Source organism: Aegilops tauschii, chromosome 2, assembly GCF_002575655.3.
Source record: "Aegilops tauschii subsp. strangulata cultivar AL8/78 chromosome 2, Aet v6.0, whole genome shotgun sequence".
NCBI lineage: Eukaryota > Viridiplantae > Streptophyta > Magnoliopsida > Poales > Poaceae > Aegilops > Aegilops tauschii.
The window spans coordinates 546,220,990-546,234,997 of record NC_053036.3 but is presented as its reverse complement, the minus strand read 5'-3'; the positions used below and the strand labels follow the sequence as shown (position 1 = coordinate 546,234,997).

The 14,008-nt window shown below is 49.0% G+C and overlaps 1 protein-coding gene and 1 pseudogene across 1 annotated transcript; both read left to right on the top strand.

The window, feature by feature from the left end:
* The first annotated feature begins 4,255 nt into the window (after positions 1-4,255).
* Positions 4,256-4,815, top strand: LOC109748484 (vacuolar iron transporter homolog 5-like; annotated as a pseudogene).
* Positions 4,816-11,849: 7,034 nt separating this feature from the next.
* On the top strand, positions 11,850-12,903 carry LOC109781040 (vacuolar iron transporter homolog 5-like). Its single transcript, XM_020339619.4, has one exon. The coding sequence runs from the start codon at positions 11,922-11,924 to the stop codon at positions 12,552-12,554; it is 633 nt and encodes a 210-aa protein (XP_020195208.1). The 5' UTR covers positions 11,850-11,921; the 3' UTR covers positions 12,555-12,903.
* The last annotated feature ends 1,105 nt before the right edge of the window (positions 12,904-14,008 follow it).

Genomic DNA, 14,008 nt, shown 5'->3' with positions numbered 1-14,008 from the left:
AGCTGGTAATAACCGACGAGCATAGAAGGCAGGCTAAAATTCTCGGTATCATTGTTGGACAACTCCTCGAGATCGAGCTCATGTCTCCGCTTAGAGAGGAGGACATAAAATGGAAATATGTCCGCGGCCAACCTTTGGTCGAGCCTGAGGAGGTCAAGAACCTCCCAGCGAGAATGTATGAATTGCATGATTGGTACATGAAAATTACTAAGAGTTCCAATCAGGAGTCCCTCATGGTGAACGTCAAGGAAGAGCATTACTTCCATAAGCTAGCTCTGTCCGTTGAGTATTCAGAACTATTTCAGTTATTCAATCAAGAAGCACTCGACAAATCTCTCGGCAGTTGCTATTGTCCGTAAGTGATTTCTTTCTGTGATTGAAGTCTCAAGCTAGCTGTAGTGCTCATTTTGATCGATCATTACCTGTGATTATCGTCACTATATTCTTTTCTGTGGTATTATGCAGGATGAAGATGTATGAAATGAAAAAAGTTGGACGCTATGGCATTGGGTTCATTGACCCAAATACCATTAATGAACACACATGGAAATTGGATTGGTATAAAGCAGATGTAGAGAATAAAATGCTAGAGTTCTTGAAGCGCCTCAATACCAATGAAGATATACTACTTCCATACAACTTCTTGTGAGTCACACTATCTTGTACTATAAATTCTGTTTTTGCTTACTAGCTAGCTAGATGTTGATTAGTGTTATGCACATGCCCGCTTAATTAAGACATGCAAACGTGTGCGCATGCAGTTATCACTGGATCTTGTTAATCATTAAAGTTGAAGAAGGAACAGTTGAAGTACTGGACTCACTACTTAAAAAAGAAAGTGACTTCACCATCTTGAAGGGGATAGTCGGCAGGTAATTTCAATCATTATTAACTATATCTCGGCCTATTTAGTTCTTCATTTCCTGATATCAACTATTTAATAACCCCTTTATTCATTTTCTTTGCCGGCGGGCAGGGCTTGGGCAAAGTTCATCAAGGTGACTCCAGGCAAATGGCGACAAAAGCTGTTTTGGTTTCGACCCAAGGTAAGTAATTAAGTAGTAGTAGCTAGCTAGCTACCATCTCTTTAATTCTTCTTTCAATACCATTAATTAATGATCATGCTTGATTAATTATTATCTGATTAAATCCTATTCTCGTAAAGGCCCTAAAGCAGGCGCCGGGGACTGAAGTGTGTGCATACTACGTTTGCGAGAACATTCGTATGATGGTGTCCGAAAGGAGCAAATCTGATAGACAGCAATGGGTACGTTTGCCAGAACACTATTCATAATTTTTACATGATTATCGATATCTAGTCACACAACTAATACACATGCATATTGATCTCCTTCTTAACAGTTCAAAGACGTGCGGGAGCAGCTCCTAGCAACGGAGCGCATACGAGCACTTCAAGAGGAAATAGCGGGATTTTTGCTCGACCAGGTCATAGATCCCAAAGGAGAATACCATTACCCGCTACCACCCCCATGAACCACTCCCAATTGTCATCGTGCTCCGAAGGCACCAACGCAACATGTAGGAGAAATTGTATATATACCTAATTGTATATATATATTCATGTGTATGTGTGAATAATGGTGGTTCTACGAGAAATTCTATTTATATATATGCATAACGTGTACAATATGTAGTATCGTAAAATACCCGCAAACAAAAAAGAATTAAATAGAAAACACAAAATTAAAGAAAAAGAAATCATGAACCCAAAACCCCCAAACATTTTAGTACCGGTTGGCGCTGGCTCGTGCCACGTGGTGGCCCTTTAGTGGCGGTTCGTGCATAACCGGTACTAAAAGGGGGGGGGGACCTTTAGTCCCCACCCTTAATGCCGGTTATAGAACCGGCACTAAAGGCCCTTACGAACTGGTGCTATAGCCCGGTTCTGCACTAGTGAATCTAGGAGGCCGCCCCTAGCCCTAGGTGCTTTTATTTGACTACCTTTAATGGATGACATGTATAACAAGTGAAAATCAGCCCAAATCTTGACGGTCGCTCACAGTCTATCATCCCTCCAAGATTTTGCCCATGCGCTGCCATTGCGCCTCTCTCCTTGGCCCTCGCCCTCTGTGTTCCCATAAGTACATCAATGATAATCCAGTTGGCACGCAATTTCATAGTATGCCTAGCATGTGTCTACTCCTTCGATAGCGTGATGCAGGAGGCTATATCTACCTCCTTTGTATGGTGTTGTCCTGGCTGCCTCCGTTTACAAGGCTGTCGAGTGTTGTGGATTACTCATGATGCGCAATAGGTGTGCCTGCCTCTGATCCTGGCCACCAGTGTCAATTGTTTTTGAAGCAACGAACATTCTCATCGGTTTTCATGAAACAAACCAGCCACAACATTAGTGTGGACAATACATGCACATTTCCATTATGTATTTTTATGGAAGCCAGCTTTGATTTAATTACTGAATTTTACTATTGGATGGGTAAAATCTTGGATGGGATATATCCTGAAACTTTAGGCCAGATCCACTTTTAGATCCCTTTTTTTGGTCAATCCGACCTTCTTTCACATGCATTTTTTAATGGCTATAATGCGTAAGAAAGATAGAAAAAGATCAACATATAGCGAGTCTAGAGTCCACATTTACTACGAAGAGATTATCTCAAAGTCTCTACAAAGGAGTTTCTTTTTAAGAGCATCTCTAGCAGACCCCGTATAACGCCGACCCGCAAAACGCGTTTGCAGTTCGCGGAAAAACGGCTTTGCGGGCTGGCGCGGGCGGCCGCAGAGTCAGACCCCACAAACGGGCCCGTATAAAAGGATATTCGCAGAAGATGCTTTTTTATGGGTCGGCTACCCCGGGTCTGCTCGGGCACTGCCGGGTCGACCCGCAAACTGAAAAACCCCAATAAGCGAATTTGATAGTGATTCCGACAAACGAGTTCAAATTCAAATGCTAAAACATAGTTCGCACGCAAAAAAAGCATAATTTTGTAGTTCGCACGCAAATAAAAGCATAGTTTTGTAGTTCACGCGCAAATAAACGCACCATGGCATCTATCTAGTCCTGCAAGCTCGATGCTTCGTGTTCCCTCTTGATCTTCTCCTTTGTCTTCTTGTCTCCATCGGGCTTGTTCAAGTTTTTTGGGCCATCATCATCTTCATCCATGTTGGTAAGTGAACCTCTCTTCGGTGGGGTTCTTTGTCAATCAACTTCCACTTCTCGCAACCTTTGAGCATATCCCAACAATGCTCTAGCTTAAATTTTTTGCCTTCGGAAGCTTCCATGTCTTTTTATCTTTGTTGGGCAATTTTGTCCTACACAATTTAAACAAAGTCAAATGATGCAATCACTTCATATGATGCAAAATGATATGCACAACTTGGGACGTGAAAACGAACTCACATGGTCGGATTCCACGGTGCCACTTGGAGGTGCATTGCGTACTTGTTCCAAGCAAGCTGTCCAATGGTTGCAAATCGGCTTAATCACGTCCCAACACCTTTGAAGGGACCAAAAGGTCCGTGATGTCCTATTGGGATGCTTGGCCATCGTGTGAAAGTATAAGAAACCAACGACCAAATTATCGCTAGTTAAAAACTAATATTGACTAAAGTATAAGGAACCAATGACCAAATTATCGCTAGTCATTGTAAACGCCTTGGATATGATGTACACACAACAAGCACAATGCATCGATTAATGTAGGTGTGCGCGCGTGGTGGCCACGGGCGCGCAATACCAGAGGAAAAAGATGTGGCGGCGTGTACGCACTAGCCATAGCGGCATGAAAGGTGAAAATCCCAAAAATCCCAACACCAGGGGTGAAAACGAAGACCGGCAATGCCCACATCAACACACGAACAGAAGGCACGACCCTCATGGCTCCTCAAATTCACTATAAAAACACGCCAGGGGAGCGTGTGTTCGCCACGCTGCTGCTTCATTCTGAGTGTTCTGGGAGTTCATGTGGAGAGTCATTTTGTGGTTGTTGTGGCCTGGTGCCTGATGGTGGCGTCTGTAACATTGGTGATATTATGTGTAGGTGTCCGTAGTGTACAGTTTGGGTGACATCAGGTTTTCGCCCCATGATCTGTTGTTCCTGATGACAGGCGCAGATAGTGGGTTTCCTGATGTTGCCCTGAACTCGCTTTTTCTCTTTCTTTTAGCCCTGCTGGTTTCAGTTCCTCAGACAATGTATTTCCGTTATGATAAAGTAATGGAAAGGGGAGGCCCGGTTTGAAAAAAAAAAGCTCCCGGACGCCATGGCCGTGAACAAAACCGGCCGCGGTGGCGGACGCCGAGAACCCGGCCGTGATGTGCGGCGACGTCGACAACTCCGAGTCGTCCATCGACTTCGCCGGGCGCGCCAACTGGCTGCGCGCGGCGGTGCTGGGCGCCAACGACGGGCTTGTCTCCACGGCCTCCCTCATGCTCGACGTCAGCGCCATCAAGCCCGACGCGCGCGCAATGGTCGTGTCCGGGTTCGCCGGCCTCCTGGCGGGGGCGTGCAGCATGGCCATCGGAGAGTACGTGTCCGTCTGCTCCCAGCGCGACGTGGAGATCGCGCAGCTGGACCGTGATGGCAAGCGCGGCGGCAATGAGGAGAAGGGGCTGCCCAGCCCGGCGCAAGCCGCGGCCGCCTCCGCGCTAGCTTTCTCCGTCGGGTCGCTGTGGTGGTCGCCGTGGCGACGTTGGCACTGGCAGCGTTCGGATGCGTGGGCGCCGTGCTCGTGCGGGCCCCCATGGCGAGGTCGTGCGCGCGGGTGGTGGTGGGAGGGCTGGCCGCTATGGCCGTCACCTTTGGGTTCATGATGGTCTTCCGGGCCAGCGGCGTATGAGAGACTGTCAGATTAGTCGCCGTCCTCCCGTACGTACGTCATGTACGGGCATCGCCATAGTCTTCTCGGAATAAAATACACTGCCCCCGTGCTTGTACCTACAGCTCAATTATTTTGACCTCTGCAGTGTACTCTATCCATAACTAATAATAATAATAATAATAATAATAATAATAATAATAATGAAGTTCAAAGAGTTTCTTCGGGGTTTTCTTGTGATAATACCTAATACGTGTCATATTTATATGATAAGGATTTAATATAAGCTATCGTACATACCAACCTGGGGAATTGAAAAAAAAGCAACACAATAATTTTTGCATGAAGGAACGCCAGTCAAAAACTAAAATTACAAACAAGACCGAAGAAACCTTTAAGTTTGACACCAACGCCCGTCACCTGCTTCGTCACCTACTTCTGGCACCATCATAGCATCCAACAAAGGAAAAAAAAAAGACGGATCACCTCCACACCCGAGTTCGACGCGACTCCATCACTGATATGCAGCTTTGTGGATCTCAAAGATGGCTCGCCAAAGGCAAAACCATTACCGTTGAACGAATCAGCATAGGGCGACACCTTGGACACACCGTCGAACTCCGGATTTGGCACCCCCACATGACTAAGACGTCGGAGGAGGAAACTATACCTGGCATGCAGTACGTACCACGAATCCAGCCCATGATCCACCATCTTCCAGATGCCGCTGATGCAGACCACAATATGTATCCCCTTTTGGACTACCTCCCAAGCTCCGCGCTGACACTGGAGCAAACGCCTTCGAGATGATGGAGCCCGGGGACACAGATCCATCACGAGGATGCTACCGCCGCCGCACCTTCCTTGCTTGAACAGAGTGAAATCCAAATCCATCAAAACAATAGGATCGATTGCCTCGTCGGAGTAGAATCTAAAAAGACTTTATTCAGCGCCGTCATCGCTGCCGGTGAAGCCAAGATGATGAACAACCTAAAAACTAAACTACTTTGACCTAAACTATCCACACGCGTGGATCTGACGGCCAATACTCACCACCGATGACCAAGTCGTCGGTGGAGGGGAGCCGCCGGAGGACGGCGGCGAAAAAAGACGCTCTGGGCGGCTGCGCGAGGACACCCTTTCTTTCTTAGAAAAGCTCTTTGTCCGTCATCAAAATTGCTCTCCGAATAAAATACAGTACATAGTACTAGCCAACGTCCATTTGTACATAATTTTATATTAATAAAAGTACCGTAGAACAATTGTTCTACTGTCACAGGGTCAAAAAAAAGCACTAGCCAAACGTACTTGGACCTACGGCGGCGGCCTACTTATTTTCTTCCGTGTAATAAAGTAGTAATCAAACGTCAAATGAAAACGTTTAAAATCGTACTATAGCACTAGGTGATTTTAATTCCACTCCGTGTATGAGAATTGTTTCAAAGGATGAGACACAACATTTCCGTGCCAAAGAGCAAATAGGCACGTGTACAATCCTTCAATTGGCGAAAAGTTCGCACTTAAAGCATCTACAGTCGGGCGCCTCATACCAACCTCAAACGCCCGGACGGAAGGCTTGGTAAAAAAATGACTCAGACAGGCTCCTCAAACCGCCTCAAACTTCTGGTCTAACCGCCGCCCCTCATATCCAACCCAAATCTGAAAAGGATATGGCCGTCCCATGCGCGCCCGGGCTCATCCACTACATCAGCCAGACGATCTGGTCCCACGCGTAATCGGCCGGAAAACCAATGGTTCGGCAAGCGTCTCCTCCAGTGGGGGTGTAAAGTCTGCGTGGTGCTGCTCTAGCTCGCCGCCCGAGGGCCAAGGTTCCGCTATTTAACCGGACGGCGTCACCCAGCCCTAGCCACACCCACTTCCTCACTCTCTGTGCCGCCAGCCAGAACCCATCCACATCTTTCCCTCTCCGCCTCCCTCTTTTCTTGCCGTCAGTCTCCGCCATGGCCAGCAGAAGAAGACAACCTATGCTAGGCGAACGCCGGAGCGGTGTTTCTAGATAATCAAGCAGATCCGTGCGAGGCGTCCCGCCCAGATCGCAGCGGGCCTGTGTTCGGATTCGCCAGGGCCGAAGAGGGAGGAGGGGAGCAACAACCAGAGTCGGAGTAGTAGCCGGAGCCCATGGAGGAGGAGGATGAGGACGCGGCGGAGCCAGAGCCGGTTGCGGGCTTTGCCACGGAGGATGGCATGGTGGAGTTTGAGGGGTCCCAAGCGATGGAGATGACGAGAAAATTGCAAACCTGGGGTTCATCTAGGATGAGGCGCATGTCGAGGACAACCAGCGGTTCATCCGGCAAGAACGGGCGGAGACCGACGCGCTTTTTGTCGAACTGGGTCGGAGGCCGACGCGGAGGTGCCACAGGAGCCGGAGTTGTGGCTACCGCCCATGTACCTGGAGCCGGGCATGAAGATCGTGGACATCTTCGAGGAGGAGTAGGTAGTGTAGGTTGTAGTTGATCTACGTAGCAAGTAGTTTTACTCGTTTGCATGCTTTGTATATGGATTTAAGGTTTGAAGTAGGAGGTATTCGGATGCACAGAACGAAATTTAAGGGCTGCCGGTCACTGCCCTCGGACGCGCCCTGGCGTGTCCATGGGTGTTTGAGGGCCTGGATTAGGTGTCGATGGCCGTAGATGCTCTTACCCCCCTCTATGTTCTCTGGGTCACGCATCACCACCAAGCCCCCAGGCCAAGAACAAGTGCCTCAACCCTCAAGCAACCCGCCTCAAGTATCGGCCTTGCTAGTACTTGTCGTGCTTTCTGCAGCGGTGAAGCTGTGACATCTCTCTTCTGGTGGACCTTGGAACAACTCTAGTAGAGACATCATATTGGCAGGCCTTTGTAACGCGTGCACAAACTCATAATCATCAAATACCAATCTACATAAATTCCATTAAAATAGGATGCGTCTGTCATTGGATCATAGATTCTTCCTCAATTATCTCTAACTCAGAATACACTTGGTTCATAGCACACATCCAAAAACATCAATTTCATTCCTATAACAGAAGCGAAAAAATAGTCACGTCGCGGCTTACGTTCATAGAAAAACTAATTAGTTAAACTAATAATGTACCCGAGCACTAAGCTACTTGTGGCCACAGCGACAACTGTGGCGTCTCGATTCCCCACCGGGGGTGAGGAATGCGGCCATGCGGGCCTCGATGGCCCAGGAACTGGCCTCAACGACCTCGTCCAAGGATGGTCACGCGTCACCAGCAGAATTTGTGGGCCTCGATGTTTCAGAAGGACCTCGACATGCTCATGACGCGCTGACCATGCATTTGTGTCGGCGACGAGGGCGTATGCGTGGTCCCAATCCGCCGCTCCCTTTCCGCATCCCCCTTTCGCCACTCCTCCACTGCCACGCCATACAAGTCCAAAAAGGGAACCAATGGTTCCGGCTACTTCTCCTCCTCATCCCCAAAATTGAAGATGACCGGGAGCTCCTTCCACTATGCCATGGACGATGAAGTGGTGGATTGGAGGTGGGCGGGAGGGATTGGGAGGCGCTCGAGGGAGGAATGGTTAAGGGAGAGAGAGGAGCATCAGTATAGGCCACTGTGCACTCCATTAAATGGGCAGTTGGGGAGGTGGCGGGCGGCCATCAAGGGCGCTTTTCCCGGTGATATGCGATCTCGCTGCTCACACGCCTCATGTCGGCCAACTTACAAGCCTCCTCTTGCCCTACTCACACGCCTTATAGCCTAGCAAGCAAGCTAGAAGATGTTGATGGTGATAGTTATCTGACGAGCTCCCACCAGAATCTGAGGAAGCAGCCGTGTCATTTATTTGTCAGGTGGTTGACGGTCATGTTCTCCCCTCTCTATTGGTGCATGGTTGCCCGCGTTGCTTCAAATCCTGCATATAGCATGAGGAGGAAGAAGATGAAACTTTCCTCCTGTGCCGGTAGTTGGGTTTGGAGCGAGCTACGAGCGTGGCTTCCACAACCTTCATATTTGAAGGCTATGAGGTCGTTTATGGAGCGAGGTCCATAATATATGGCGGTCGCGGGACATATGACAGACTTTGTAGAGTATCATTTTGTGTGTTGATCGACATACTAGAAGTGACTATAGTGACTGACCACGTATTGCGCATGTGCTAGAGCTGCCCTTATTGCTTAGTGAGGCCCAATCTGGGAGGCCGTCCCTAGCCCTAGGAGATTTTATTTTTAACTTTTAATGGATGGTCTGTATAACCAATAAAAATTAGCTCAAATCTTGATGGTCACCCTCTAGCCCATCACCTCTACAAGAATTTGCCCATGCTCCGCCATTGCGCCACTCTCCATGGCCCTTGCTCTGCAAGTTTCCATAGGCACAAAGATTATCTAGTTCGCACCCTATTTCATAGTATGTCTTGCATGTGTCTACTTCTTCGATAGCGTGCTGCGGCAGGCTATCTCTACCTCCTTTGTGTGGTGTTGTCCTAGCGGTCTTCGCATACAAGACCGTCGAGTGTTGTGGATTATTCATGATGCGCTATGAGAGTGGGTTTTCAACTCCCAGGGTTTTATATTTTTTTGAATTTACTATTAAAAAGGTGTAGGGACACTTGGGAGCTATCGCACCGTTCTCATGCGGTATAGGTCTGCCCGCCTTGATCCTGGCCACCAGTGTTAATTTTTTTCTGAAGCAACAAACATTCCCATCGGGTTTCTGAAAGAAAGCACCCACAACATTAGTGTGGACAATACATGCACATTTCCATTATGTATTTTTATGAGAGACAGTTTTGATTTAGTTAGTGCATTATACTATTGGGTGGGTAAAATCTTGGGTCCAACATATCCTGAAACTTTAGGCCAAATCCACTTTTAGATCACTTCTCCGGGTTAATCCGACCTTCTTTCACATGCATTTGTAATGGCAATACTGCTTAAGAAAGATATAAAAAGATAAACATATATCAAAGGGCAGTGATAGGCGGGCCGGCGCACCGGCCCAAAATTCGGCCGGTCAGCTGCTGAGCGTACGATGCAGACTTTTTCAACCGTACGATACAACTTTTCCTCTGTCTCTAAAAAGTCAACCACGTTGGAAAAAAGGTAGCGACCAGAATCCACGCTCGCCAGCCTGCACTCGACGGCCATGCGCGCTCGCCGGCCGTCCACACTTGTCCTCGGCATCTCGTGCTTGCCGGTCACCTGTGCCACTGCGCCCGCCCACCCGTGTTCGCCGGCGCTCGTGCCATTGCGCTCATCTCGGCTGCCTCCGCTCGCCATGGTTGCAGCTCGAACACAGACGGGTTCCAGCATGTGGTCACCATGGTTGCAGCATCTCCGGTGTCCCTATCTCCGGCTCGCCGCCGTCATTGACTTGCACCGCCACCGCCATGTCCAGCAAAAACAAATCTAAAAAGCAACAAAAACTTCCTATACACGGTTGAAGCAAAAAAAAAGTTGGTTCCAGCAAAACTTGATGCTATTTCTAGCAAAAATCGAATGCAACAAAAACCTCTGGTACTTGGTTGAAGCAAATAGATTGCCGGTTCCAACAAAACTTAATGGTGGTGCCAGCAAAAATCTCAGCAGCAAAAAGCGATAAGCCAATTGTAGCAAATGAATTAGCCAGTTCCAGCAAAAAGTAATGCTGGTTCCAGCAAAATAGCCTCACTGCAAAAAAAAGACTAGTGCCCATTGTAGCAAAAAAAAGACGGTTCCAGCAAAAATAAAGGCTGGTTCCAGCAAAAAATGCGTCGCCTCCCCAGGACGCATCCGGTTCCAGCATCAGGGGACACTGGTTCCAGCATCGTCATCTGCCGGTTGCAACTCCCTAATTCGCCGGTTCCAGCATCGCTGCCTGAGCGGGAACCGGTCGCCGTCGTCGCGGGGTGCGCGAGCTTGCAGCCCAGTCGTCGGGCCCCTTGCTCGCAGCTCCAAGGAGCCGAGCATGTGTGTGCAGCATGTACCTGAGCTCAACGCCGTGGATCCATGGCGTACTGCGCAGGACACGAGAGAGAGAGAAAAGCAAAAAACATGAACGAGCTCACCCCTTCTCATGGATCTATGGTGGAAAAAATCGCGGGAAACAGATAAGGCAACAAAAACGAACTCAATTTCATGAGGATTGGGTGTGGATTCTTGAAGAGAGAGCACAAGAAGAGAGGGGAGAGAGATTGAGCAAAGGGGATTGAAGGATGAGACGCCTCTGTGGTCTCTAGAATATGCGAGAGGATAAGATGAAAGCGGTGGGGGGATAGACTTAGCTTTGTGGGTGGTGGGCCAAGACTGGGCCAGGACTGCGTAGCAACGCGAGCGTGGCGACCGGCCGAACGCTCGGCCGGCGCACCGTTTGCAAATGTTTCCCTATATCAAATCTGGAGTCTGCATTTTATAAAGCGTGTGAAGAGATAATCTGGAAGTCTCTACAAAGGAGTTTTCGTTTTTAACAACGCCAATTGTTTTCTTAGGAAACAGTTTCACTATTTCCCATGCAACTGGAAAGTAAATACTACTAGTTGTTTTAGTCCGTACTAAGAACCATCCAATCTGAACGTTAAGATTCATGCAAGTTTAATTGAACGAACAAATGTTCATTGAACGATTATTTCATTGTCAAAATATTTCAGCAATTGTGGTAGTACACACAAATTATTTGGTTCGATCTCGATAAAATTCAAATGGAAAATTTAGTACCATGACCCAAATGTAATGATGATCAGATTCAATGAAATTCAGTGATTTCGAGTGTAGCAAAAAAAAAATTCTAGAACTGAAATTTAAAACCATTTTTATGTAGGAGCAAACAAGCGACCAAATTATCGCTAGTCATTGTAAACGCCTTCGATATGATGTACACTCAGCAAGCACAATGCATCGATTAGTGTAGCTGTGTGCTCCTGGTGGCCACGGGCGCGCAATACCGAAGGGAAAGGATGTGTGGCTGCATGTACGCACTAGCCATAGCGGCATGAAAGCTGGAAATCCCAACACCAGCGGAGAAAAAGAAGAAGACCGGCAATGCCCACAGCAACACACGAACCTTCACTATAAAACCACGCCAGGGGAGCGTGTGTTCGCCACACTACTGCGGCCTGCCACTGCATACGGCTACTACCACCGCGAACCCAACCATCTCTATCCATCTCACAAGCTCCTAGTCGCCATGGCCGTGAACGACACCAAGCTGGTCGCCGTGGCCGACGCCGAGAACCCGGCTGTGGTGTGCGGTGACGTCGACGAGTCCGAGTCGTCCATCGACTTCACGGGGCGCGCAAACTGGCTGCGCGCGGCGGTGCTGGGTGCCAACGACGGACTGGTCTCCACGGCCTCCCTCATGCTCGGCGTCAGCGCCGTCAAGCCCGAGGCGCGGGCCATGGTCGTGTCCGGGTTCGCGGGCCTCCTGGCGGGGGCGTGCAGCATGGCCATTGGAGAGTACGTGTCCGTCTGCTCCCAGCGCGACGTGGAGATCGCGGAGCTGGACCAGGCCGGAAAGCGTGGCGGCGACGAGGAGAAGGCACTGCCAAGCCCGGCACAGGCCGCCGCGGCCTCAGCGCTGGCTTTCTCTGTCGGGGCGCTCCTACCGCTGCTGGTTGCCGGGTTCATCGTGGGCTACAACCTGCGGGTCGCCGTGGTGGTCGTCGTGGCGACGTTGGCGCTGGCCGCGTTCGGATGCGTGGGCGCCGTGCTCGGCCGGGCCCCCGTGGCGAGGTCGTGCGCGCGGGTGGTGGTGGGCGGGCTGGCCGCCATGGCCGTCACCTTTGGGTTCATGAGGCTCTTCCGAGCCAGCGGCGTATGAGAGCTGCTGACAAGGCCTTAGTCATGTACGGTCATGGCCATAGTCTTCTCGGAATAAAATACACTGCCACCGTACTTGTACCTACAGCTCACTTATTTTGACCTCTGCAGTGTACTGTATCCATAACTAATAATAATAATAATGAAGTCCGAAGAGTTTCTTCGGGGTTTTCTCACGGTAATACGCGTCCTATTTATTATATCATAATGATTCAGTATAAGCGATCGTACAATACAGCAAAACAACAGTTATTGCACGAAGGAAGGTAAGTCAAAAACTCAAATTACAAGCAAGACCAAAGATATCTCTAATTTGACACCAATGCCCGTCGCCTGCTTCGTCACCTGCTTTTGGCATCACCATAGCAGCCAATAAAAAAAGAAGAAAAAGACGCATCACCTCCACACCTGAGCTCGACGTGGCTCCATCACTGATATGCAGCTTTGTGGACCTCGAAGGAGGCTCGCCAAAGGCAAAACCATTACCGTTGAACGAATCAGCCTAGGGCGACACCTTGGACACGCCATCAAACTCTAGATCTTGCACCCCCACATGACTAAGACGTCAGAGGAGGAAACCATACATGACATCCACGTACCACGAACCCAACCCATGATCCATCATCTTTCAGATGCCACCGATGCAGACCACAGTCTGTATCCGCTTCTGGACTACCTCCCAAGCTCCGCGCCGACGCTGGAGCAAACGCCTTTGAGATGACGGAGCCCGGGGACACAGGTCCACCACGAGGATGCTACCGCCACCGCACCATCCTTGCTTGAACAGAGTGGAATCCAAATCCATTCCAACAATAGGACAGATTGTCTCGTCAAAGTAGGATTTGAAGAGACTTTTTCAGCACCGTCATCACCGCCGACGAAGCCAAGGCGATGAACAGCCGAAAAAACTAAACTACTTTTATCTAAAACTATCCACACACGTGGATCTGACGCACCCCCCTCACTACCGATGACCTAGGTCGTTCGCGGAGGGGAGCCGCCGAAGGACGGCGATGGAAAAAGACGCTCTGGGTGGCTGCACGAGGACACCCTTTCTTTCTTTCTTCGCGAGGAAGAAAGAAAAGCTCTTCGTCCGTCATCAAAATTGCTCTCGGAATAAAATACAGTACATAGTACTAGCCAATGTACTTGTACCTACGGCTGCGGCCTACTTATTTTCTTCCTTGTAATAAAGTAGTAATCAAACGTCAAATGAAAACGTTTAAAATCGTACTGTAGTACTAGGCGATTTTACTTCCACTCCATGCATGACAATTGGCATGTGTACCATCCTTCAATTGGTGAAAAGTTTGCACTTAAAGCATCTACAGCTGAGCGCCTCATACCAGGTTCAAACGCCCGGACGGACGGCTTGGTAAAAAAATGGACCCAAACAGGCTCCTCAAACCGTCTCAAAAGTCTGGTCTGACCGCCCTCATATCCAGCCCAAATCTA